This window comes from Mchenga conophoros, linkage group LG19 (genome assembly GCF_057382185.1).
Source record: "Mchenga conophoros isolate Kocher_MC1m ecotype Shallow Benthic linkage group LG19, M_conophoros_male_GT1.1, whole genome shotgun sequence".
In the NCBI taxonomy this organism is placed as follows: Eukaryota; Metazoa; Chordata; class Actinopteri; order Cichliformes; family Cichlidae; genus Mchenga; species Mchenga conophoros.
In genome coordinates this window covers 26,070,434-26,098,198 of record NC_140544.1, presented here as the reverse complement: position 1 = coordinate 26,098,198, position 27,765 = coordinate 26,070,434, and the positions used below count along the sequence as shown (strand labels likewise).

General features: G+C 39.9%; 1 protein-coding gene across 2 annotated transcripts in view; it reads left to right on the top strand.

The window, feature by feature from the left end:
* rps6ka1 (ribosomal protein S6 kinase a, polypeptide 1) overlaps positions 1–27,765 on the top strand; it is a 52,156-nt gene that overhangs the window by 310 nt on the left and 24,081 nt on the right. Inside the window, exons 1-2 of one of the 2 annotated variants that reach the window (XM_085258077.1) lie at positions 5,477–6,148; positions 13,255–13,299. In XM_085258077.1, coding sequence (XP_085114203.1) covers positions 6,086–6,148; positions 13,255–13,299 — 108 coding nt within the window. In that variant the 5' untranslated portion in view covers positions 5,477–6,085. Of the gene's footprint in view, positions 1–5,476; positions 6,149–13,254; positions 13,300–27,765 lie in introns of those variants that run through there. The other variant, XM_085258076.1, reaches the window with a different exon arrangement.

Below are 27,765 nucleotides of genomic sequence, written 5' to 3'. Positions count from 1 at the left end.
ACTTCAGAACTTCCCTCATACTTTACTTTCATGCGCAGTTCACGTCGCCGCTCAAAAAAAGGCGCACGGCTCATGCAGCAATGTGGAAGTATGTATTGCACACAACACCTCAACACCTGTACAATGCAATATAATAACAATGCGATAATCCTGTAATAGCCCTGCGCTACTTGTGGCTGGACCTGATTCAACCTTTTGATTGCCCACAGAAAAAACCGCAGATGCTGTATAGAAAATTAGGTTTATAGAAATATTATGAGCCCTTTAACTCACACCATTGCTGATTTCCTTTTTCTTAAAGCTTCAAAATAGCTGAAAAACACAGAAACTGTAACTTGTTCACTGAGACGCAGACTTAATCCTGTCTTCCAAGAATAACTGTTAGCCGGTTTTCCCGGGAATTTTCCGGAAATGTTTCCTTTTTCATCATTTGAACTCAGCTGACTAGTTATTTTTAGCTATGGATAGGTTAACGTGACATTGCTATAACTTTATAAATATTGTAATAATGTCCAGTAGTTTTGCAGTGTCAGACATTTTTCGCTTGCTCATTTATTTATTGTATAAATAAATATCTTAGGATCATCCTCCTGGAAGAAGAAATATCTTAGCTTATTTGTAAACACATTTTTGACCCACAAGAAACCGCACAGATTATTATAATGCATCAAGTTGAATATATGATGCAGTTATCTACTTTAATATGGCCTCTTTGGCTTCTTATTTCTTCACCATAGGCTCCAATTCTACAGTAAATAATCTCTTAAAGAAAACTGTGAGTACAAAACAGCACTGTGAGAATGTGTGCTCTTGATCAAAATGTACTTTGATCAAGTGTGCTAAAGGGCAAGACCTGATGGAAAGGCTACTGGCATCAAAGAGCTACCCTCTGATATCTGGCACCCTCTGCTGTTATCCTCTTTGAACCAAGAGAAAGAGGCAGAGGCAGGGGGAAAGCTGACCTCATAAGTCAGTAGGCAAAATGACACTGTGCCCATATCCATGTGGCATATATGAACAGTGGCTATTCAGTTAGGTACACATGTTCATCCGCTTGTTAATGCAAATATCTAATCAGCCAAAGATGTGGCAACAACTAAGTGCATTTAGGTATGCAGACATGGTCAAGAAGACCTAAGGATGAGAAAGAAAAGTCACTGAAGGGACTTTAAATGTGACAAGTTTGTTGGTGCCGGACAGGCGGGTGTGAGTATTTCAGAAACTGATTGACTGGGATGTTCCCCACACAACCATGTCTAGAGTTAACAGACAATGATTTGAAGAAAAGAAAATATTGAGTTAGCAACAAATCTCTGGCTAAAAATGTCTTGCTGGAGAATGGCCACATTGTTTTGAAATTATGGAACAGTAATAGTAACAGTAAGAGCATTTCCGAATGCACAACAATTTGTGATTATTGCTGACTGAACCGCTATTGTTACTGTCAGAACTGTCTGTTGTATATTCTACTACGTGCACTGATAACAAAGAAATAACCAGAGCCAAACCCCTTGTATGTGTAGACACACTTGGTCAGTACAGCTGATCCAACTCTTGCTGGGTTAAGATGTTCTCAGCTGAAAATGTGAGAGGAAGAAGAAACAAACTTGTGTGTAACACATCACTCTACTAGCCTGACAAATCAAGTCTGAACCTGTCCCCAGTACTGCTCTGTGATCAAGTCCTAGATCAAGATCAAGGCTATCCTGTAGTGTTTTGGGGCTTTTTTAAATTTAGAAAGAGCACTTTTATTGGACATGGATCGCTTAAGCTGTTCTTTGGCTTTCCTGTTTTCCAGTCTACAAAAACCTAATAATAGCCTTTCGCATCGTGACTTTTGACTCACTGACATCACAATCTTAGATAGTTGTTTGTTCTTGCTGACTTTGGTGTCTGGGATTGTTTTTGTTTTAATATATATTTTTGTATAGGCATGTCCTTGGCCCACCTACTGGCCAAGCCCAAATACCTGGGCTACAACTTCAAGCCTCAACATGCTGTTTTTTTACTCGACAGTGAAGATTTGCTGTTTGTAGACCGGAGAGGTGTTCAAGCTGTTAGTGTAAAAAAAAGTGTCTGTGTCATTTAGATCTATAACCTGTCTTCTCTTCTTTATTCCTCACTCTTTTCTTGGAATAACTGTAACCCACATAATTTTGTTAGGGATTATTAAAGTATTTTGACTCTGCTTGATTTTCTTTTATAAATTTCTATGCCCAATCAGTATTGCCAGTGGGCTTTATCCTTAGTCATTCTGTCCTTTTAACTATTTCTTAATGGAAATTCCACAGATGTTTGAAATATAATAAATCTTTCTTCTCTTTGTTCATGATTTGTGCATGACACAAAGCCAGGATGTATTTTCAGTCATTACAACTGCATCTTGTCCTTCTCTAGTCAGTCAGCAGAGATTGAATAATTAGCTTTGCTTCACTATTGAGCAGCTAATTAATTTGTTCAGTGCAGTAATTTCCTGGTGTCTCTGTTGCATAATCAAATTAATCCTTTGGATTAACTACCCATAAACAGAATTATACTTAACCTTAGATTGTTGCAGATCTACTCATTGTTATAAAGCTGAGTAGGAAAGAAAACATAAAACATAACTGTTTAAAATCTATTAACCTTACATATATCATTTGGTTATATGTAAGGTTGTTCCAACATACACACATATACAAACAGAAATATACTAATACTGCTACTAATAATGTGTTGCTAACCATTTTTCCTGTGTACCTCCCTAGTTTAAGAATAAAGGAGTTGTTAGAAACCCATGTGGTATCAGTCTTGTGTAAATAAAATAGGCTATGTCTACTGTTTATTTTTATTATATGTCGCATTTCGACAGCAGAAAGAAAATGTTTAATAAATGCTGAAATACAGTAAATACAGACAAAGTGCTTGGTTCACTCAGTTGATGTTAAAGAAGCGCAACACTTCAAAATACAGATAAAAAATTGATGTACATCTATGGCACAATAGTAATGTAAACATACAAAAAATTAAAAGAGCAATAGAAATAATAAATCAGAGAAAAGCAAAGGCAATAGATAAGCAGATTTATTTTGAGATGCTTTTTCGAAACCGACTGCCACTTCACAATTGGAGTATCCATGTATTTGCATTTTAATTGCCCTGTTTACAGGGACTTACATAACACAATTCATTGTTTCTCCTTCCGCATGCTCGGTCTCGCTCTCTCTCCTTTTTACCTCTGTGATTTCAGCTCAAAATGAAAATGAGGTTAATCAACAAGGTCAGGTTTGTATCCGTTTGTCTACTTTGCAGGCAGCCCTTTAGGGGGGGCCGAACAAGCCATCTACTTTGCTGCTTCTTGGCTTCAACAGCTCAACAAACACGATTTAGTCATCTTTCCAATAAGCTAGTCTTGCTCCGCTGCACGTGCATATGAAGCTGTATAGAGTCATATTGCCCATTTCCTGTTGAAGGTGGGGGTAGGGCATTCCCAGAGTCACTGGATGGGAAACACCTCTGAGTCATCTGTGTAAGATGTGATATCACCACAGCATCATGAACAGAATAAGAGATTCCTTGTAAGTTAGTATAGCAGTGTACAGCACTCCTAACACAAAGACAGTCTCGACTTTCATTTGTTCGGTTATTTGTTTTATCAGGTTTGCCTCCTTTGTTGCTTATAATTTGCAGTTTACATTGTATTGATTTTAGGTCATCCGCACTCTTCCTAAATCTCTTGATGCGACCTTTCAACCCTCTAGATAATCACTTTATTTCCTCCTATAAATTGCCTTTATTTACACCCCTCACTTCCACTGAAGGCTCACACCAAAAATGTCATATAACACAGGATGAGCCGTGCACAGTGGCAAACCATCAGGATCATTCGACTGGTATCCTTGGAGAGGTGGAGAGAGAGAAAGAGGAGAGAGCGACACTTGCCCAGCACATAATGGTCAAGGAATAATGAGGAGAGGGAGGATGAGAGATGATGAAAAGAAAAGGATGGTCTGTCGTATGGCTTCACTGACAAACACCATTACGAGGTGCCATGAGCTTTCTCTTAGCAGCTCTTTTTACCACGGGAGACAAATCAATGGGTTAATGCAATCTCTGGGTGAGCTGTGACTTTCTATATTGCATACAATGTCAGCATGATGCATAATACTCCACTTAGGAAGGGCGATGTCACCTTTTGGTCACTCCTTGATGGTATGAATTTGTTACACGATAAATAGGCTACACATAACCACTGCGATATTTGAAGGGAAAAGGACAGTCAGCATATTCCCTTCTCCCCCCCTTTCAAACCCCTGTGTGTGGCAATGTTTGTGTGGGTATATGCATGTGTATTTTTTATTGTTGTTGTTGTTGTTATATAGTATGAATATTAATAGAAAACTGCAGTAACCCTTGAGACATTAATTAGTGTGGCAGTTTTTCTTGAGTAAACAGAAGAGGTGCTGCCAACAGGTTAGAAACAAAGTGCAGCTACACAAGAGAAGAAGCGCTTCCTTCTCTAGTTCATTTCTTTTGTGTTTAACATCTTGTAGCACTTAGATAAACAGGCTACATCAATGCAGCAGTAGAATTTTAGACCTAGATAACGCCGCCACTGAAAGAAAGGTGCCAAATTGTGAGCAATTTTCCATTCCACTTAATTTTTTATTTGTGTTTCTGTGAATGCATTGCCTTCCCCATCTTGGTTTGAATCAAAAGTTTATCAGATCCACAACACAAGGCGTTTTTTTATGCCCTCCAGTTGCCAATAGTAACCAAAGCTGGCCAAGAGCAAAATCCACTTAGCAGTGAATGAAGCGGAGAAGTGTTGAGGGTGGAGGGCTGTATTATATCGCTGAAGATTACAAGGACCTTCACAAGAGCTGTTGTCAATGAAGAGAATGCTGCATCAGAGTAATGGCCGGAAAGAATAAAACACCACCGGTCACGACCTTTGATTCTAGTCTTTTCTGCTCCCTTCTCTTGAATTCTTTACATCATTGTGTAACCACAAATGTTATGTAATGTTTGCAACGGTGCATGTCATTTTTAGACCCAGAGGAAGTGATGATGCAGGTCCAAAAGCCAGTGTGCACTAAATGTAATTTCATTGAATTAAAAATTTGAGAGGCCTGGCTGAGGAAAGCAGTGCCATTCTGGGTAGGAGAACTCTATTGGACTCTGCACTGGCAAGTCCATCTGTGATCAGTATATTGTGCAATCCAATATTCCTCCAATGCTTTTAGCTGATGGTGATTTAAAGGTTCCTCTTTGAAAGGCCAAGGATCTTTACTCCTCTGATGCACCTGCTGCACCACATCATCAAAGAAAGCAGGCCGTTCCATCGGCAGCAGGCTCCCGGTACGCATTACGTAGTTGCAGATCCACTCTCTACCAGATGATGGCGCGATCAGACTTGGGCGGAACAAGCACAGAAGGGGGCTGGATAAAATCCTGCCGGAGCCTGCCAATAACAGCTCGAGTTGCATCCCCGCTCGTACTACAGAGCCACACTGAGGTCTCTGCGCGTATCGCATAGCGTTAGGAAGCTGGCGGACAGAAAGAAGTCTTGCCGTTCTGACTGGATGAATTCACGAGCGCACAGGAAGACGTAAATAAAGATCCGATACGGCGTCGATTGCAAGGACAGCCCGTGCTCCGGATAATTCCTTTAGGTGGCATTAGACTCTCACACAGCCTCATTAAAGGAGCTTGGATCAGTGTTGCTCTCTGCGCTCTTCTCTCCCGCTTGTCAAACCAAAATCCCGAGCAAGCCAACGCTCTTACCTGAAAGGACACGCTTGCTTTGGGTGTGTGTTTGTGCTGTTTCCAACAGGATAATCACTTTCAACAAATACGCACGAGTTACCCATCGTCGCCGAAGTCAAATCACGGGGATTACGTTTGTTTGCAAAGCTCTTGACTGCAGAGACCGTATGTGTGTCCCCCTCCGCTGTGTAGAGAGCAAAGTGCTGATAAATCTCCTGTGACTGGACTCGGGACCTGAGTGAGGAGCTTCTCGGAACTGCACTTGACAGGAGCGGTTGGGACGAACCAGGACTGACCAAAATTCGCACCTGAGGGGGAAACTGAAAAACCGGCGAAAATGCCTCTTGCACAAATCGCGGAGCCATGGCCCACAATGGAACTAGTGCAGCTCGAAACGGAGGTAAAGAGAGGTGACAGTGTTGGCACTGGGTGCATGGCTTGGGCGGATTTTTTGTGCGTTTTTGCGCATTTTGTTTCAGATTAAAATAGCCAACATTTGCGTGTGCTTTTTCACGAACAACCCCACATCCACTGTGTTCACCATTCACCACTTTCTATAAAAAGTGATTGAGAGTAAAGTTACTTGAAACGACTGAATAAAATGTGTATTTGTAATTGGGGTAACACAAGTTTTGCAATCAGACTGACTTGTCCATTCAAAAATCTTCACTGATATTCAGGTTTTTGGGAGGGGTAAAAGAACCAATCCAAAGCTTTGCCGGGCTCCCTTAACCAATAGAAAAATGCTTCATTATTATCAGTTCATTTGAGAGCTTTGGATTTCCCTAAAAGTAGCTTAAAGACCCCCACCCCCAGTTTAATTCACCTTCTAGTCAGTCACTGAAGCTCACGATCAATTCAATTGCAAAGCTCAACTCCACAGGGTAGATTAGTTTGTCGTGCCGTGTAAAGGCTCATCTTCACACTCTCTCACTGTTATCACCTCTATAGTGGCTTCTATAGATCGCTGTTTGCGGTATATAGGGTAATCACAGTGGGAGAAGCTGTAGCCTGATTATGGTGGGTGATAGATTTCAAGTCTAAGTTTGACTCTTATAATTTAATGCTAATGAGTTGCAGGTTAAACTGTAAACATTTGTCCGGCATAGTGCACAGAAACAACCTGCTTACACGAGGGAGGATGCCTGCTATCAGATTTGAATGCTATCTGGTGTCCATCTGTAAGCCCTAGGGAGGTGCACACAATATAAAATAAGCTATAAAAAAGTGCACGATACACACCCAAGATGCATGTAAAGCAATATAATCAAAAATGCATGCATATCAGTGTTCAGCATGCTTTTTCCTCATATTTCACTTCAGAACTTATAGAATTAGGGAAATAGTGAGAGAGATTTGTAGCCACAGTGTTGTCCACCCTCCTGTAATTGTGTTGTTGCATTATTATTAATGAGCACTTCAGGTGCTGCTTGCAAGCTACCACATTTATGGTTATGAAGGAAAAAAAATCAGACTGCAATCTAGTCTAGTCTCTCTAGTTTGCTGTGTTTTAAAACAAAACCTGGCTTGTAGTAATGATACTGACAGTAGGCACAGTCTGGTTGTTTGGATTTGCTCTTTTTAATTACCCCTGCAATTAAGTGGGTAAAGTGATGTGATGCTCCTGTTTCAGGTGCCTGATCTCTACAATGAATAGCTTTGTGCATACTACTGCAAGTCTCCTCAATCAGCTTTGCGAGATCTGTCATTTAGAAATGAAGCTCATTTTTCTACCTCTCAGTCTGCATAATCATTCTGATGTGATAGCAGTGGGAATTTAACTTGGTTAGAGAAAATGTGAAATTGTCTAAATTTGCTCTATTAACCTAACTGCAACACAAGAAATATCCCAGACAGCTTAACAAGTCTTCACAAATTAGACCCCTGCAGTTAATATGAAGATTTGGAAATTGAAAAATCTCCCCCTACAGATTCAGTTACGGCAGTTACTGTTGGAGGAGAGAAATATGAGTCTAAGAGTATAATGAATGGAAAGAAAAGTCTTTGGTTAACATTCAAACAGAGTCATCTTGACATCGTTTGTTCACGCAGGCACCACTATTGACAGTATTCTGCAGCATGTGAGTTGGCTGAGTAGCATATCACAGCTGAACAGATGGTGGTGCAGAGCCTGTGAAGAGTGCTAAGTTTAACGCTGTGAAAATGCCCTGCCTTTGGAACGTGTTATAGTTACAACTCTGTGAATCAAATCTGTGCAATTCCTGGTTTAAAAAAAAGTGTGTGTGTGTGTGTGTGTGTGTGTGTGTGTGTGTGTGTGTGTGTGTGTGTGTGTGTGTGTGTGTAAAAAAAATAAAATAAAATAAAAATCAGGATATATGATATATATATATATATATATATAAATTTTATATGTATATCTATATTTTGGTGTTTTGTTTTGTTTTTTTGTTTTTTTTATTGTGTTTCAGCGTTGGTTACTGAAATCCAAGATCTGTAATTGGTTAGATCAGACAAACACTGCCAGTCAGGATGGGATCTCTGCCATTTATCTCCACCAACCTACCAACCAGCTGCACACTTTGGTTTCAAATAGCTTTGGGATCAGATTGATTGAGCAGAAAGCTTGAGTTTTAGACAGGAGGCCGTGCCAGTGAACATGCGAGTCATATGGGCAGATGGAACAGACAGAGATACGCACTTTTGGATGATTTAGAAAAAAAAAAAAAGGGAAAAAAAAAACCCACACAGAGAATGATGTGCTCTGATACACCAACTGATGGGAAGTCTGTTTTCCCTTCATCACTCATAATAAAAGTACTTGTGTTTGGAGCTCATCACCGTGCCATGAATGGAAATTGGTTAAATTCGCTTTTGTGCTTTATTCTGCGACCAAGCAAGCAAGAGAGAAACGCGTGAAGTGAGCGATTTGGGAAAAAAAGTGTTTGAGACCTATATCTGTTGTGAATGAACTTCAGTGATTCATCCCTGATAAAGGCACTTTAACAAATATGCTCATGCTGTCCCAGCTGAGTCACTAGCACCTGCATGAGCCCCTGTCACTACTACGTTGAGGCAGGTCCACCAAAAGTTCTGAGTCATGCTTATGTCAGTATTTGGTAATTGTGGATTTCAAATAGAGGAAAAACTGCGCCGATCCAAATGAGTAAATTCCTCCACTCATATTCGACATATTTTCCACGTCGACCTTCTGTTTTGTTTAATTTTTAATTTTTAAGTTCACAAGATTTCCCTCTCACTTCTGTGTCAGGTTTAATAGCTCATAAGTGCGGTGAGATGTTGGCAGAAAGTTGTCATGTACAAGCTGGCCAGGTTGGGTTAGAATGTATTTCAGTCCAGATCTGGGCCCACATCTGTTGGCTTAAAATTAAAATGTAAACATGCGTGTTTATTTATAAGAACTTCTCAAGCCGTGGCTTACAGAGCAGGATTCCACAAGCTTATGTGGCGAAGGAGGTTAAAATAAGTAAGATTGATAGATGGAATGTGTGCTGTTTCCCAGCAAGGTGTGGTCAGCAGTGTGCTGTCAGGTTCTTGAGAGTTCATTTCACATTCATGCTTTGCTGTGTGTGTGTGTGTGTGTGTGTGTGTGTGTGTGTGTGTGTGTGTGTGTGTGTGTGTGTTCGCACTGGCGGGCTTAGCTGCAGCTAATCTGGGTGTGATCTGTGGAGCACCTGAGCACCTGGGAGTGGAGGAAGGCATGTGATAACATAACCCTCAGCTTGATAGGTTCAAAGAAAGATTGTGTTCTAATACCTTTTTTGGTTTTTAGAGGTAAATATTAATCAAGTCACTAAAGCCTGAAGTGTACATTGCACAGCCTCAGCCATACCTGTAGGCAGTAGTGCTACTCTCTATCTTTTTAAGGTTGCCGACTTCTGAAAGGAACTACTTGGCACACAGTAAAAAGGAGAAACACCTATTATCCTTTTTCTGGAACTGACTAGAAGCTGTCAATATTCACTGATGAGATTACGAGAAATTATTTCAGATAGTATTACAGGCATAGAGAATAAGTGGTTATTGTATTTCTTAGTTGCCTAGTTACAGGGCTGTACTGCTCACACTGTAAAACGTGGACTTATCTGTCAAACTCACACAGACCAACAGTGCTCTGAGATTTTTTTTAATTTGCCTAATCATACAGAGTCCTGTGAGAAAAATGTGAATTTCTGCTGTCTGGCTCAGACTTGCTTAACACGTTGGTCTTTAAATCGGTTTACAGCATGCTTGTGGTCTGAATATTTCTCCCATTGCACATTATTTTGCTTCTGTGTTTGTATTTAAACGGCACACTTTGAGCATATTTATATGCCCTTTTTTGTGTGCCTGTGCTCTCACTAAGGAAACCCACTGGGGGGGAAAAGCACCATTAACTGGGCCACTTGGATCAGCCATGCAGTGCTAATGAGGTTGAAATGTGTTGAGCAGCAACGTCAGAAAGACGATGCGAACCGCACACACAAACTTACACAGTTACATTCACACAAATAGAATCCCCAATCCTGGTACAAACAAAGCTAGCCACACTGATATAGGGAATACCAGAGTAAGGCGGGGAGAGTTCCTTCAAAGTGTCTATTACACCAACAGACTCTGCACTTCCTCAAGATTTCCTTTATCATTCCTTAAACACATCTGGGCCTAACTTTTGACTGTACTTCGCCATTTAATTGCTTCCATTTTTCAGTTTTCTACCCTATCCCCTCACATTACGGCTATTAAAATCTTTATGAGTGGTGCAGTATGGCTAAATTAAATCTCCCCCCCCTTGATCATGATTAAAGTCCAACTTGTAAAAATGCCTGGAGGTGTACAGAGCTGTACTATCCCTGCAATTTAGAAGTACTACTGGAATAAAACTCAAAGCAGAAAATGAGCCATCTCATTCGGTCGGCAGGCACATCCAGTCTTACAGAACGGGAGCGAATGTGTTCTGAGGTATTACAGCGACAGTAAACTAAATCCACAGTCTGCGTGCTTTCTGTCAGAGGGCCTTTTTTTTTTTCTCCTTTCAGCAAACGAGAGTAGCAAAGCTGCTCTGCTGTCGCTGCCTGTGCCTATATCTTAAAATCAAGCTGTATTAATCAGCACACACAAGAAATTTCCCCTACTGCACTCAGCGTTTCTCAGGAACAGCCAGAACAGATAAGTAAAAGTAAAACAAAGCTGTAAGTGGTGTACTTTACAGTTAAGTGTTTAAGGAATAATTGTCTGTTTTGTCACCTTTTACAGGTTTTTTTTCTCTATTTCCTCTTATTTAATAAATAAGTAAAATAAATATTTAATGTACATGGGTATATTATTGAGCAGGTATATTTATTTAGCCTTTATTTAATGTCTAATTTACAAGAGAGACCTGATTCAGACAAGCATTAAATCATAGCAATAAAAAATAAATAAAATTGTTTAATGCATGTATACATATATGCTGTTTAAGTCTACAGTTAACAAAACAATGTATTTAAACAGTATTGGGCAAAAGTCCTGAGTCACCCCTAATTTTTTCATATTTTTCCAGGACACTGGTAAATATGTGTAACCATACTTGGAAATACAGTATATAAGACATAAGCAGTTTGCACAATTCTAATAAACTTGAGAGTAAATCTTTGTTATGACTGCCTTCATTCTTCAACGCAGCCTGAACTTTCTTAGACAAGCTTTCTGGTAACTTCTTTAAGTTGTCTTCAGGAATAGTTCTCCAGGCTTCTTGAAGGATATATCAACACTGTCCATCGGATGTTGGCTCTCTTTTCTTCTGTTGCCTGTAAAGATGATCCCATACTGCCTCAATAATGTTGAGGTCTGGGCTCTGGGGAGGCCAATCCATGACTGATCTCCAGGTATGCTGTAATTGCATTGGCACTGTGTTTGAGATCATGGTCACGTTAAAAAAGAAAGTTGTTCATCAAGCAATCACATGCTTTCCAGCTGGTATTTCATGGTGGATCAAAATCTTTTGGGACTTTTCTGTGTTCATAATTACATTTTGGTCTATAAACCAGCTCTGCACTGGATAATGAGTCTAATGATCATCAGAGTAAGCACCTATAGAAAGAAACTCCCAGGGTTGTTCATTTCAATACAATTTACGTCCTTTCTGTTTATTGCTTGTCATTGTGTTGACTCCCTGTTGTGTTTTCTGCAGTCTGAGGGAAGAGGAAGACTGCATCAAGGAAGTGAACAGTCTCATTCTGAAATGGGAAAAACAAAGCATAAAGCGGAAATGGGGTGGGGAGGTTTTTTTTTTTTAAGTCCTCACTCATGTGTTTCCTTAATCACTGAAAGCATTCAGTTATAAGGAATCTCAAAAAGTAGAGTTTAAAGTACACAGGCCCTGAGCATGAAGGGTGGATCTGATGAAAGAGTGGGATCATGCAAGAAACTGAGGTCAGGTTATTTGAACCTAGCAGTGCAGTGTCACATTAAACAGAACTTAATAGAACTTGCCTTTGAGATAGAACTCTCTTCTAATGCAAAATGCAGGAGCTAGGAGACACATTTTCTGACGAGACAGCCTCTGATGAACATTAGTAATGCCGGAGTGCACAGTTAATCGCTTATGCCATTAAAATGAAGTTTGTGCCTATTGTGGGTTTTAAGCTATATCAAAACAGTTTTAAATAATAACCAATTTCATACGGGTCTTTCATTTTTGCTAAATTGCACTGACTTCTTCTGTCTCGTTAAAAATGAAAGAATGCAAAAAAATAATATGGACATATTTGTGTAGATATCGCCATGATGTCAAGATGTTATGAGTCGTAACTTTGCATATTAATGCAGTTCAGTTATTAAACTTGCATACAGTTGCAACAAATTCTAGACTGGCGTTGTGCACCTCAGGCCTGGATACCTGAGATAAAGATGAAAGAGTTTAAACACACTATTCTGTGTTTTGAAGAGGTGTTTGAACCTCATGCAAGCTCTTATTAAATGTCTAAATGCTCTTAGCCAGCTAGACAGTCGGTCTTCGTCTGCCTGGCCTCTCTGACCAATGATCCTGATTTGGACTGACATCATCGCAGCCCCTGCTATGTAAAACATTACATCACTCTCCTCTTGTTATCGTTCTGCTGTGGCTTTTTCTGTCTCTCTCTCTTTCTTTCTTTTTTTTTCTTTTTTTTTTAATCTTTGTTTGCAGTGGAATAAGATCCACATCTAATCAACTAATCTGTCTGAAATCCCACCATATGTTCAAAGTTAGTCACTCACTTCTTCTGTGGGAACAGCATGTTGATTTTCACAATAGCTACCATTGAATCATTGTTTTCCAAATACCAATGATTACCCTTTTCAGTGAGACTTGCCTACTGAGGATATGCAATTGTGTGTTGGCCTTAGATTATTAGGTTTGCTAGTGAAGGAGCAAAGTGCTGGATACAGTGGACTGCTGCCGCCCACGCAGTCTTGCAAATATCGCCGTGCCTCGCTTCTTCCTCCTTTAGACCCATCCAGACACATGTGATATATGCACTTAACATCCACACTGACCGACTTTTTCTCATCTGCTTGTCTTGACAGAATGGACAGAGCACTACAGAGGATGGAGTCACAACTGCTGTCAAGGTAGGTGGCATTTCTGGAACAATGACACGCACTCGGACAAACATGCACAAATGTGACTCAATATTCATGCAGCTTAACGTCCAATAAATTACAGCGAGAACTTGGACGCAAGTCTTGTTTTGAATTCTTGGCTTTTGCGCGCGCTTTTCTGTGAAGACGAGCAGCAGAAGGCGAAATTCCATCAAAGGGCAAATTTTTGTGCGAATCTTCATTTTGAGCCGTTTCCATCTCTGTAGCAAAAAAGAAAGCCGTGGCGCTCTGTCACGTGTCAGGCGTTTGCAAGTGTGTGACTGTGCGTCGATTTATTCATTTAGCAGTCGCATTGACAGCCCTGAGAGGGTATTAGCTGGCTCAAGTTTGATGTGTTGAATATTCCCTGAGTGAGGCTGATTGAGCAGCAGTCTGGCTAATGGGTATAGTGATGAGTCTGGTTGACTAGAATAGAAAGGCCATGTAGTATTACACATAGTGCACGTCCTGATCTGGCCCGCTTACATGCCAACATGTCATACAGGGACAAACGCACATCAGCTCGCACTTACAGAAACTCGGTGAAAAAACACCGCGTCAGCCCTTTGTGCCTCCTGGTTGGCCTCTGCCCCGTATTGTCCGGCTCTGAAATATGATCCCGCTTCCCCTTGCACTCTTACTGTTCAGTCATGTAGCAGAGGACAAGGAAATGTTTGTTCTTGCGTAGCTAGCCTCTTCTTTTATGGCCTCACTCTCAAGGGGAAGAGCCTCTAAAGAGCGTGTCGTCTTTTCTTTCAGTGCAATGTCACAATGTGCTGTGACCGTGGACGAGCTGAATAAGAAAGGTTTTTGCTTTAGGAGTCCATGCACATATGCCACACTGGGCAAGGCAATTAACGTTTGAGGACAAGAATTTAAAAGAACAAAGGATTGTTCTTTTATCTATGAATTTTACTGCTACGTGATCAAGGATTGGGGATTTTTTGTGTGTGTGTGTGTGTGTGTGTGTGTGTGTGTGTGTGTGTGTGTGTGTGTGTTTACGCATACAAGAAAATGGCAAATCTATGCAAGTTTACCCCCCAAAAAATCATCTTTGTGCTCGAACCACTCTGTTCTGCTCCTGTGAACTACATGAGGACAGATTTGTCAAACCCTTTTTCTTTAAACAACTGATTTTTCATTTTATCTCCAACTTCGTTTAAATAATGAACTTGGAAATGATCATGCACACTGTGGATATTATCTTTGTACCTCACTGAACTTGTAATAATAGCAACCCAGACACCAAAAATGAAACCAGATTTGTCATGTCACAGCACATCTGGCCACATGAAGTCATTATTGGAAATTGTACCAATCCAGCATATTAGATTACTACATCCCTAATCATATAATGTCAATATGAGTCTCCAAAAAGTGGCTGATATTCAATTATGACTCAGTCCTGGTAAGCACTGTGATAATTTACATGTTTTGCTAATTAACCGGTGCATTCTAGTAATCTGATCAATTATGTAATCTCTTTAAATAGGCTGCTGGATTTTTCTCTCCTCTGACTCTGCAGCAGTGCTATCTTGTGCTTCTTCCACACCATGATAGATGATCATGGGTTTTTGGTAATATGCTGAGAATAATGGACCACTATATTAGGAACTCAACCTGCTCTCGCTCTTACCTGGGATGCCCAGCCGATACCTATTAATCTCCTTGATGCCTTGAGCTGTCTTTGATGCTTCAGACATAGTTACACGTCTCATCCTCCTAGCGGCATAGTGAATTCGGGTCCTTGTCGAGCTCCTGCTTGCCTTAGACAAGTTTTCATCTAAAGCTGGCGTAGTGATCTCGTAGTGCCTTCTGCATCTCTGTGTTAGAAAAACTACAATGAGAACACTAACTTGGTGGAGTCTTTAGGAGATGGGTTTGTTAGCCCCATGTAGGGTTGGGCAGTATAGCCTCAAAATTAGATCACGATATCTCATGATGTAGGAAAAAAACAATAACTTTTGAATGCAGCTGTATTTGCAAGTGTAAGGACGTAAAATACATTTTCCATCTTTTTCTCTAATGAGCTACTGTCAGCTGTCAGTGCTGACATACTACTTAATTAAAATGTTAATCTATTGGAACAAGGGGCCAGCAATAGCAACACAAGAGGAGTCAACTGTGAGTACAAACGTATTTTAATTAAAAGTATAAACTGCTTAACACTGGAGTTCAACATTGACTAAAATAACTTGACCTTGTAGCTCGACAGGAACCCTAACAATGTTGTCCGATAATAAAAACTGAAAAATATATATATATATATTTTAACCTAATTTAATGTTTTCTTTATCTTAGGCTTTGGGACTTGAACTTTTTGTATCCACACAAGTAATTTCCATCAATGTTTGCTCTTACTGTCATAGGGAGTGCAACCAGCTGGTGCAGCTAGCGAAGCCTGGCTGAGTCATTTGTGTACATTTAGGTCACACATCACAAGCTGCTGGTATCTCCTCCTTCGTAGCCTGGTTGTACTTGACGGTTTTAGTTTTTTATCATTATTATTTTTCTTTTGAAACAAATGTATTTTTTTTCCCACGTTAGGTTTGTATTTCCTAGTGAACTCTGCTTTCTTGGAGCTTGCTGAAGTAGCTCTTTAAGTACTAAATCATCATCAGAGGCACTCTTGCTCTCAGACATGCCTGGGCTTGTCTTACTGTTATGCCTACTTGAGAATTGGTGTATATAGTGTTAGTATAGCAATGATATCGCTGTTTGCCTGCCGTGGTTGACCCTACCAGGGCTAAATCTCCACTAGTACGGTTTCCAGAATTCAAACACTTTCCTCAAGCCTACCCACCATAACATGGTAGCAGCACATGGCCAGGAACTAAAGATGAAGAGGCTAAAATGGCTTGGCTGTGTTTTATGGATTCAGAGAATTTCAAATGCTGTCTTGAGATGGGCCAGTGTTGGAAAGTGAAAGAGGGGCAGGCCGAAGACCATCTGGTGAAGGATATAGATGGCAGAGTTGGAGGAGATTGGATTTTCACGAGGTGAAGTAAGTGCTCAAGCCCAAAACGGTTTCAAGTGGACAAAAAATATTGCAGCCATATGATCCACCAGGGAAAGCATGCTCTACTCTAGCACATTAGCAAGACTTGGAAAGCTTTTCCAGTTTCATGAATGATAGGATTGGGAAAATATTAGGAATGCTGTTTTATGTGATCATTTTAGGTGATCATTTGACTAAAGGTTTTATTGCACAGTCAACAAAGCTAAAAATGTAAGTAGTATGTAAATAATGAATCACACCGTGAAATGCTAGATGTTGGTGGGGTTGAAGGTAGACCTCATACCCAGACTGTCATAGCATCGCGCAGGCAGAGCAGTTGTAACCAGGCGCTACAGCGATCAATACTGAGCTGCTCTTTTAATGCTGGGAATCTGATAATGGCGGCTGTTATCTACTCTAGCCATGGGAGTTACCTGCCTCCAGCAGACCTAATAGAGGAATGGATGGTGTGAGAGAGGCAGGGTTTAGAGGCAACAACTGAGAAAGAGAGAGCACAGTGTTGGGAAAGAGAGCACCTGTCCTTGTCGTTCAATGATGTTAAAACCTATAACAGGCTTTAAACAATAACGTGATGGTCCTCAGCATTAAGCCGTGAGTGTTTGGGTCTGGGGGTGGTGAGCTCAACTGGGTTCTCTCTCTAATGAGCGATCTGCTCTCTCCTTTGTCTCGTTGTGTAAAAGCTGAGCGACATATGATTCTTGCCTAGTAGAGCTTCCCAAGCTATTTTTGGACCCATTAAACTGATAGTAATCATGATCAATATCTGTCTCTCTCGGTGAAGCAAGATGAAACTCATTTCTTCTTCACACTGACACAGATAATCAGTTTCTTTATTTACAAGTGGAATGTTATTAAGTAGATTGAATTAATCCTGGAGGCCATAAGATGATTAATAATAGTTAATAAGAGCAAAGAAAATTGCGACGCACTTTTGTTCAACCATCAGTCTAACATAATGATACGTTTTCTCAAGGAGAAAAGAAAGGAACGCAGCAAATCCTCATATCTGAGATTCCAAAGAGAAATAATATTTTGCTACCTAATTGACATAAATGATACATTATCTCAATTGCTACATTAGGGGAAAACAACTCTTATGAATAATGAATAGATTATTTAGCCTATACTATCAGCACTGGCCTTCTCTGTTTCATTACTTTCTGTCAAAGCAGTAAAAGTTATTTCTTGTATTATTGCATATGCTTTAGACCAGCTAAAACTAAGAATTCCAATACTTTGATGTGACATTAGAGTAGCAGTTAAAAAGACAGCCTTTGTATTGGTGTGATGATATCAGACAGCTGTGGACAGTCACCTGAGAAAGGAGGGTACTTAGTCGTGTCGTCGCAAGGGGATGATCTTACCCAGCAATTTAGTGCCTGGCAGGGTGCCAGGCTTTCAGTGATCTGCTACCACAGAAGTGATGCATTTGGCCTATTTCTAGCAACAGATCACATCAACTCCATTGCCCTTGAGGATGCCAGTGAGGAAGATTTGTTCAAAGAGCTGAAACAATGAATAAGACAATAACAACCTCAAACAGAAAAATTGAAAAAGGCATCGCATACTGTGCAGTGAGTGATGAGAGGTCTACCACAGGGCTGTCAAAAGAAGATAAAAACTAATTAGCCTGCCGAGCACGCAATAGGTCACCAAATCCATTTCAAGGAAAAAACCAACCATGCTCTGTTTCCACCTTCTCCAATGAGATATTTTGTTTTCTAGAAGTGTAAGGAAAGTAACAAGAATCTCCCATTTTTAACGACGTTCCTCTATTGGAGGAGCTGATTTACTTGCTGTGTGTGTGCGTCAGCTTAACCCTCCTAAGCTCATAACTGTTTTATCAGGGATTTGTGGGTGTGCTTTGATTGATAGGAGCCTGAAATTGACAGCAAACAACCCACAAACTGCCATTAGATTTGGACTCCGATGTCGGGAAATCATGATTGGTGCTGCGCATCATGATCTTTTCACAAACTTCAAACTATTGACACAAAAAGGCCGTACTGCTTCATATTTTTCCAAATCATCCAACTTTCATTTCAGGGGAAGCATTTGGGGATATGCTTCATATTTTAACAGTGACCTGCCATTAAAATGTATTTATGTGTATATTTAAAAAAAATATTTTTAGGTTTTATATTTTATTACCACAACAATAAATCACTGTGACCTAAAGAAGATGTTATACTTCCTGAGTATAAGCCAAAGCAAATGACAGCCAGCCCAGCTGAGTGATAAGTAGATAACACATAATTTTCTGCATTCCTGTAAATGGTGGACATTTTCTGAGATAGTTATTACAGCCAGAGAATTTTTAATTATAAACAAAATCAGTGTGAGTGAGAGAGAGGGGGGTGAAAGATGAAAGGAAACTACTTCAAGGATGGAAAAAAATGTTACTGCCTGCAGCAAGGTGGGATGTCAGTGTTTTGTTGACATTTTGGGTCAGCGTGATTGAAGTGCAACAAAGGAGTGGCGTCGTCACACCTTAGTCGAAATTTGACTTGTAATTAAACTCGTGGGCATGACATTTAAATGTGCGCATCTGAGGAATGCACTGTGTGGTTTTCTGACATTCAAAATAAGCTGTTTGAAGATGTTTCATGGGTGTTTTATTGAAACAGTCATCCGTGGGCAAATGCAGAGTAACATTCACTATATGGTCAGGAGTGTGTGTCTGTGTGTGCACTTTTTTGTCTGACTTCCACTTCAGTATGAACTCCCACCTACCAAGCCCGAGGGCAGCAAAGCAGTAAAAGGTATTGCTTTTTCCATTGGTGTCAGTGACACTTTTTGTTGTCCCTAATGTAGGTAATGACTTTTTACTGCAGCTAGGTGCTGAGCGAGTGGTATTTATGCTTCAGTGGCCGAGGGACAAGAGGACGTAGCGGAGCGCAAGCGGGAGCGAGGAGATGTCAAGAGCGTGAGAAGAGAGGGAACGGAGGGAGGAGAAAACCGCATAGGACTGCAGAAGTGGAGTACAGAGAGGAGAGAAAAGAGGGGAGGAAACGGGAGGCACCTCCTGCGTAGCTCTTCATCAAGTCAGTTAGCTGGGGTTCCAGACACAGTCATAGTTCTGAGCTTTGCAACTAAAGAAAAACTCAGCGTGCAGTAAACTCAAAAGGAATCAGTGGCAGTAACTCGGCATATCAAACACACTCTCCGGGTCTTTTGGGAAATAGATGCACACACACTCAGGCATCTCCTTGTTGCAGTGTGCATTGGTGCATTGCGATCCAGTGTACCTGCGGCTAATTTGCCCTTTGTTGGATAACCACAAGCGTGCACATGCAATGCTTCTTTGCAAATATAATTATTTGTGTCTTAATATGATGGACATCCTGCAGCAATGGTGTTAAAATGTGTTCAAGACCGATTAAATATTTACCAGTGAGAGTGCGTAGGCAGGGATTGCAGCTTACATGATTTGTGTTTTGACCTCTGGGCTACTGTAGAGCTCAGCTGGGCTAGCGAGTCAGGAAATGGAAAGATGGCTGATGGCTGCGTAGCCTTGTGGCATGTGTTTGTATAACTGTGAGCCTCTGTTTGCACATGCATGTTGTAGGCATGGCAACTGCTCTCCCCATTTTTTTTTTTTTTTGCAAAGCTGACCTTGGACTTGATTTACGTGGCTCTGCCTGTCCCCCCACATTGAAACACACCAAGCTCACCTCAACAATTCCTACACAATAAGTATAACAGATTTATTGCAGCATTTTAATTAGCAATAAAACTCTACAGGCAGTCAGACTGGTGAAGACTTAACCAAGATCCCAGAACTGCAGTGTATATGAACTGCATTGCACTGTGCTTGGATTTATGTAAGGGTAAAACATGTTCAAATCCCTGCCTCTTTGTTGTAGATGAATAGTTGTTGTTGCTACTGTCAGTCACATTTAATTAAGACAATAGAAGATTCTTGTGGTAGTTGGAGCCATATATAAGCTTGGGCGCAAAGAAAAAGAGAGGAAGTGGGAGGGGAAGGAAACATAATGGGAGACAAAAAAGAGGATGGAGAGACTAAACTATACAACTCTTTCCTTTTACAGCAAAGAGGGGAGTTCATTTTGCAGTGTGCCACTCAGAACTACAGAAATATTCAATTCTTTAAAATCTCACCAACACTTGTTCGCTATGGGTGGGAGAAATTGAGTGGGTTCAGCTGGTCATTAAAGAGCATATGTTGCAGTGTAGGATAAAACAAAACAAAACAATTATAAGAACTATGGAATAGACTGCAATAAGACAGCCATCACCACTTCCTCTTTATGCTAAATATGAAGCTATTATCAGCCTAAGTTAGCATAAAGATTATAAACAAGTAAACCACAATTGTTTGTTTTACTGTTTGATATTGAGATGTAAGGGTTTAATTAGCAAGCTGCTGCAGAGCCAGGCTGAATGCTGATTACCGTTTTTAGCCTCTAAGCTAAGATGAGATAAGCTATGATAAGCTAACCATTTGTAAGCTAAAGCTTCATATTTCTGTGTTCTTTGAAAGTCTCAACACGAAAAAAATGGGCATATTTCACAAATACAAAACTGCTTTTGTTCGAAGTGAAATGTTTTCATATAGTTTCTCTTCTTGACTTCTTATTTATACTCTTTTATGGGGGATATTTTTAGTAGCCATACCATTCCTTTGAGGGCTTTCAGTCTGGAAAATTCACTTGACTCTCATCAGAGGGTGCAAATACAAAGGAGAAAGAAAAGGTAACAGCATTCCTTTTCTTAGTTCCTTGTCTGTTTCTATCTTGCTACTTTAGATGCCTCCCTTTCTCCTGGGATGGCATCCCTGCAGGGGATGTCTGCATTATAATCTCTCATTGAGATGCATTCTATCTTCTTAAACTGCTCTACTTCCTTTGGGATTTGGTGACTGGGATTTATGTTTAGAAAAAAAAAAAAAAAAAAACATGGCCATGTGGTGTTTTGCAGAAGAGGTCTAAATTTTACCCCAGGCTCCTATTGGATTTTATTTTCACATCTGAATGCTGTGTTGCATTTCTGTTAAACTCCATGTAGTGCTAGATAGTGGAAGATTGCAACATGGAGCACACGTCAGTTTCCTTGTGTTAATTAATAACACAACGCTATCTTAATAAAACTCTACAACCATCTGTTCCATGTGTTCCTGTTTGCCAACTTATAATAAAGGCAAACAGTTATTTGCAGATACAGCAGATCTCTGATCCTGCATTTGAAAATGTCTGATTTTTGAGCTCCTTATTTCTTTTTTCAACTCTGTGTTGTTAGCATGTCTTGTCTCGTCCCCTCCTACCCTTTTTACCTTGAGAAAGAGCACTGCTTTATTCAGCTGTCCAATAAGAATGCAGACTTTTGACTGGCATACGTTACCTCTGCTTAACAAAAAAAAAAGAAAAAAGAAGCCATGATCGTTTGTTATTTTTCTTGGCCTTTCCAGGTTTGGAACATAAACGCCATGAAATATGTAAGAAACTCCATAAATACTTAATAAAATGGACAATTAGTACAGCAGACGGCTACTGAGCTGTACCTCCAGCTAGAACCTGTGTTTGCTGTGTTTAATTTTTCAGAGCTTGAAATGTGCATCACAAAGAGATAGAAAAAGCATTTCATATAGTGCTTTTCTATATGGGCAAAGTTTGACGTTTCTTAGAAAACTTGAGCACCATCTTGCAGAGCGCATGAAATCTTGCCAGAGGAGCAATGCATTATACCGGCATCTGCTTGGCTATGATCCCCAGTGAGCAGAGGCCTGTATTAACAAGGTCTGGACAAGCCTTGGAGCTGCGCAGAGCTAAACACTTCACATTCCACTGCAGGGTTTGAAGGAGGGGTTATTAACAGGGTAGTGCGGGTGGGGTGGGAGGGGGACTGGGACTGATTATGTCACACTCTGCTTTGGGACGTAGCCTGAAATGCACACCTGATGCTTTAGTGTGGCTGTGTAGGTAAATTCGCAACACTTTAGTCCTGAAATCAGATTAACTTTACTGATATTTGCTTTTAAATCAACTGTGTACTCTCATCTTCCTATTGCCGAATAAACACTATAATGTTGCAGCTTTCTGCATTTATTCATTTCTGTTGAATTGTAAATCTACTTTGTTTGTATTTGTGCAAATGCAGGGTGTTAAAATGCGCATTTTCCAAAATATTTGTGTTTCGTCTGAAGGATGCGACAACGGAAAGAATAAAAACTGTCCAGGTTTACTGGACTATTGATGGCAGCATTGTGACTCAGGCTCAGAGGTGACGTCGGTTCCCATCACAAATGTTTCTCCGGCACACACACACTTTTAACAACCAGGGTTGTGTGTGCATATTTGGTTTGCATGTTTATAGCACTGTTTTGCTGACAGCTCTGTCATTGATCACACTTTGTGATACGACATCTAGGTGGAAGCCTTCAGCCATGCACACACTCATACACATGCATTGATACAGCACAGACACCGATACTGTGCTGTTTGTCTGCTTCTAGTGGAATATTTTATTCTTTTTGTTTGTTTCCGTTGGACTGCTCATCCTTTTCTTGTTTCTTGATGCCAGATTGTTTCCCGTTCATACGTGACTCACAGAGTTAACAAGCCTCTTGAGTGTGATTATTAGTTGACAGAACTTATTGCTCTTTCCAGTCCTGCTCTGCTTCACTTTATTTTATTTCCTTGAAATTATAATTTTTTACTCATCATATCTCATCCCGCCTACAGCAACAGTACAACATAGCACACCACCATTTAAACTGACTAGAATAACGCACTCTCTGGGTGGGAAGCTCGCTTCCTTGACTCTCCTCTATTGAGATTTTTGCCTCCATACCCTAGCCATCTTAATTGCTTTCACTTCCAGCTTCTGCTACACCACTACTGATGATGTGCGACGTAGCAAAAACAGAATTGAAACGTAGGATTGAAATCAAGAGACGGCCTCCGTAGCTGGATCGTCTCTGGGGCCAGCTTTTCAAGTCAGGATACGATACTTCAATCTAAATACATTATCTCTACATGACTGTATGTAAAAAGCATGTGTAGAAACGTATATAAATATAACTAGCAGTTGAGAAGTAGTAGCACATAATTTGGGATTTTTTAAAAATATATATTTATATTTGTGTTTTTGTTTTTTTTTTATGTGCAAGTCCAAAATTAGAGGAGAATGCCTAAATTTCTGTAAAATAAGCTAAGGCTTCTTGTCTTTACTGTACGCAGACTGACTGTGTACCACCGTTTACCTGAGGCCCATTCAGCAAAGCTCTCATATTATGCTAATTAGCCATGTGGTTGTGTTGCTTATGCTAGTCCTTGTGAAGCTGTGGTGAATCAAGCGTGGCTAAATCATGCTGATGTGGTAAAAGCTGTAATGTGTAACTGAATAGTAAACTGGAAATGCATCAGAATAAGCAAATTTTTTTGTTTGTTTGTTTATGATGCAGTCATGAATGCTCCATCAAAACAAAATAACACTTTTTTTTTTCTATTAATACTGAAATATTCGTACATTGGTCTTCTTTTTCAGTCAGTCAAAAATCAAATTAATACAAAGTTAAAACGGTTCAATGTCATGATAAAGCAGAATATAGTATTGTAGCTGATTTGAGCTTTGTGGTATGGCATGTTATCCTGCTAGAAGCAGTCATCAAAATATGTATATGCTATAGTTATAAAGGTCATATACCATTGATACAGGGCGATGTAGATTCATAGATTGAGACTTATCGTATTAGCAATATATTTAAAATCTTCTCCAAATTTTAGTGACTTCTTGCGATTTGTAGCCTCAGTTTCCTGTTCTTGCTGTCACCCGGTGTGCTCTTTAGCTGCTGTAGCGCATTTGCTTCAGGGTTCTATGTATTTTTCATTCAGCGATGCTCTTTTGCTTACCATGTTTGAGTTACTGTTGCCTTCCTGTCAAGGTATTTTTACCCAGAGAACTTTACTCAGACCTACCCATCTGGCACCAACAACCAATGTTACATAAATCACCTTTCGTTCCCCGTCTTGATGCTCAGTTTGAACAGCATGTGTCTTTTTTGTGTCTCTCTCCTTTTTTTAGGCTTTTTAAAGCCTTTTATTTGGATTTCACCACGATCAGCATTTCATTAGCTATTGGTGAATAACAAGTGCAACAGCCAAATATTTGGGTGACATCAAAATAATGATCCATTAAGCTTACATTAGAGCAGTAGGAATAACTAGTCACATGAAGCACATAAAAATTAGATGAAGCCTCTTTTTTTTGTCATTGTTGGCTATATGGTAGTTATACATGGGCTATTGTGCTTGAAAAACACCATCTGATTTCCTTCAGTGTGAGGTCATCTCGTGTAAATTAATAAAGTAAAGTGCACTTGAGGCAATATATTCCAAAATTCCCATTAGTTTAATGTTATTTGGTTGTTTTTATTTATTTATTTATTTTTTACCAGAAGGGGTTAAAATGCTGGACTTTCAGCATAATTTGTGGTAGCTCTTTTAAAGGGCTTTTCGGCCACAGACTGCATTGAGATTGAGGCATCACATACTGTGCTCCTTTCTGTTCCTGCTTTTAGCGACAAAATCAGCACACTCCCAAAAGATTTATGCATCCTGTCACCCTGCTTTGCCAAAGTCCTCAAATAAAACGAACAGGCCAGCATTTTCTAACTCGCTTTGAATATGCATAACTGAATATGATGAGACTCGATAGGCTTCTGAATGGATGCAGAAGTCCCATTCAGTTTACCTTGTCACATTGTTGTGACCTTTTGCAAAAGATTTGTTTGTTAGTAAGACGCTGAATGCTAACACTTCAGTTTTTTTTCCCTTTTTCTTTTTTCAGGCCAGCGTGTGATTGCTTTGTGTGTATTTGCATAAATGTGACAATAGGCCTGTGACTTTCTTTGCATACTTTCCATAACTTACAGTTATTCTTTACTCATTCATTGTAACAACACTTAGCTTGACCCGCTGTCCTTTCTGCTCTCATAGGACTCGGTGTGAATGAATGGAAATAATATTTCATTATGTTGTTATTTCTCATCTATTCTTCCTTTTTTTTTTTTTTTTTTTTTTTGGCTTATTTCTACGTGTTTAATTACCTTGGTGATATGATTTCATGTCATCTGTTGTGTCACTGTAGAGTCAGTATAAAAATGCTGACATAAAGTTGCACACTAATGATGTTACACGTCAATAAACCTCTTATTGATACTATAAAAATACATAAATGGCAACATAAGTATTATCAGCACATGATTTTTCAATTTTATCATTTTATTTCTTCAGTGGAAGTCACAAGCACATGACTTCCACATCTTGCAACACCATTTTTTATATTCCATTTCATGCGTGATTATGATATGAGGTTTCCGTCCTAATTGAACATTTGTCTAGACGCAGCTGAAAGATAAAGGCGCAGCAGATAGATGAAACACCACAATACAGAAGCTTCAGTTAGTGTTGCTCAACTGTAAAGCGGCTCTGCCTTAGACTCTGAAGTACGAAAAACTGCAATTGCATAAAGGGGAAAACTAAAAACCGAAGATTTAAATAATAAATTGGCTCTTTGAGGAAGGGAGTTTTGTGTGCGCGCTGTGATAAACTCGATGCGAAGACATTTAGATACATATGAAGAGATATTTTCACGTGACGGCAATCGAGTAAGATGTCAAAATAAAAACGCTGCAACTGTTTCTGTAACTATATCAACCTAATATTACTCAGATGCTGAAAAGCTCTAATCAACCTTTTCCGAACCGTGAAATTAAGTCAACTTTATGCTGAAGAACCACCTCAGCTCAGGAAACCTCTTTAAAGACGGTCGATATGATTGCTGTTTTGTAGACGAGCGGAGCCGATGGCTCTGGCTGAGGTTCCGCAATTGTCTGAACTTCACAAGTAAGCCACATCCTGAAAGTTTATGTCAAAGTCTGAGACAAGACTTTAAGCAGTTGTTGTTCCTGTGTGTTAATAAAAAGTAGCTCGGGCCTATGAGAGGCACAGCAAGTGACCTTTACGAGAAAAGAGAGGTTGAAAAGCCTGGATTATGGAATGGAAATTAAAGGATTAGTAAGTGAGCTGCATCTTGTTTTTTTATTTTTGAAATATTTAGTTCTGATTTATTTAACTGTGTACGCACAAGTGATTTGATTAATTAAAATTAGTTGTGTTTCTTTGGGATTTTTTCCCTCTTTCTTGAAGAGCACTCTTCAAGAAAGCAACTTCCTACTACTTTCATATACTATGTATAATTATGCATGCTATTGCTGGTATATTTAAGATAGGCGACCACAGACTTGCAATAAATTGCCGCAGTGTGCTGCAGATTCACTGTGGTCACGCATGCAGGCAGCAGGCACACTCATTGCTCACTTTAAAACAGAAGGTACAGTGTTGCATGGTTTAGAGTCTTTATCTAAAGTGCATCACTTCTCTGGAAGTTAATTACAGCTCCTCCTTCAAGCATCTGTTCTGCAATCGATCCCATTAAACTGCGTGAAAAAGCTCTCTAAGTGGTTGAGAATAAGGTAGCTCGAATTTTGATTTGTCATTGTCCAGAAAGGAAATACACGTTTCATTCTTGTTTTTTTTCCAGAAAAGAATTGTGTAAAAACCTTCTTATCACAAAGACTTGATCTTATCAGGCTGCCCATATGGGTGTTGGCCTGGAAATGTCAACTTTCTTTTCTTTCCCGTGCTCTCAATCTGTTTGATTTTCCCTGTTTCCTATTTGTCTCTCCACCCTGTCACATCACACATAGAAATGTGATTGTAGGTGTCATTTTCAGAGGCAACAAAGTCAGGCTCATTTGATTATTTCACCAGCAGGCCGACGCTGAACAACCGGACTTGTCAATTGCCTTCATTTCTACATCACGCATTTTGAAAAGCCACTGTGATGATAACAAGTGCAAACAGCCTCTGGATTCTGTTAAAGTGGGCTCTGCTGTTCTAACGGCACTCTGGATGATATAAGGGAGGGAACCCTGATGACGCACACATACACGTGTGCGCATGGACGAACGCACACAGCCCTGCTAAATGAGAAAAGCACTGAGGCTTGAAGATGCCCTCCTTCATTCTCTCTCTTACTCTGCCCTTCATCATTTACCTGGTACATTCCAGTACATCATCCCCTTCCTCTCTTCCTCATCCCTGTCTTCCATCACTACTTCTCTGCACTCTTCAGCAAAGTGTAATTCATCATCATGTCTTGTAGTTCAGATAAAGGCCGACTAATGATTTGTTAAGCTTTTGTCCTTGACTCATCTCCCTTTAATCAAACTTGCGTTATGAAGTTTCTCAGTCTAACTTCTTTTCTATGAAGTTAGTTGTTTTCAAGGCTGTTTTTGCCTCTTTTTTTTTTTAAAGCGACTATGTCTAGAAGTCCTTTCTGTGACTATGAATCCTTTTTTTCTCTCTCTTCTTGAACAAGGTCATCCAAAGTATTACAGAAAGGATGTTTGGCAT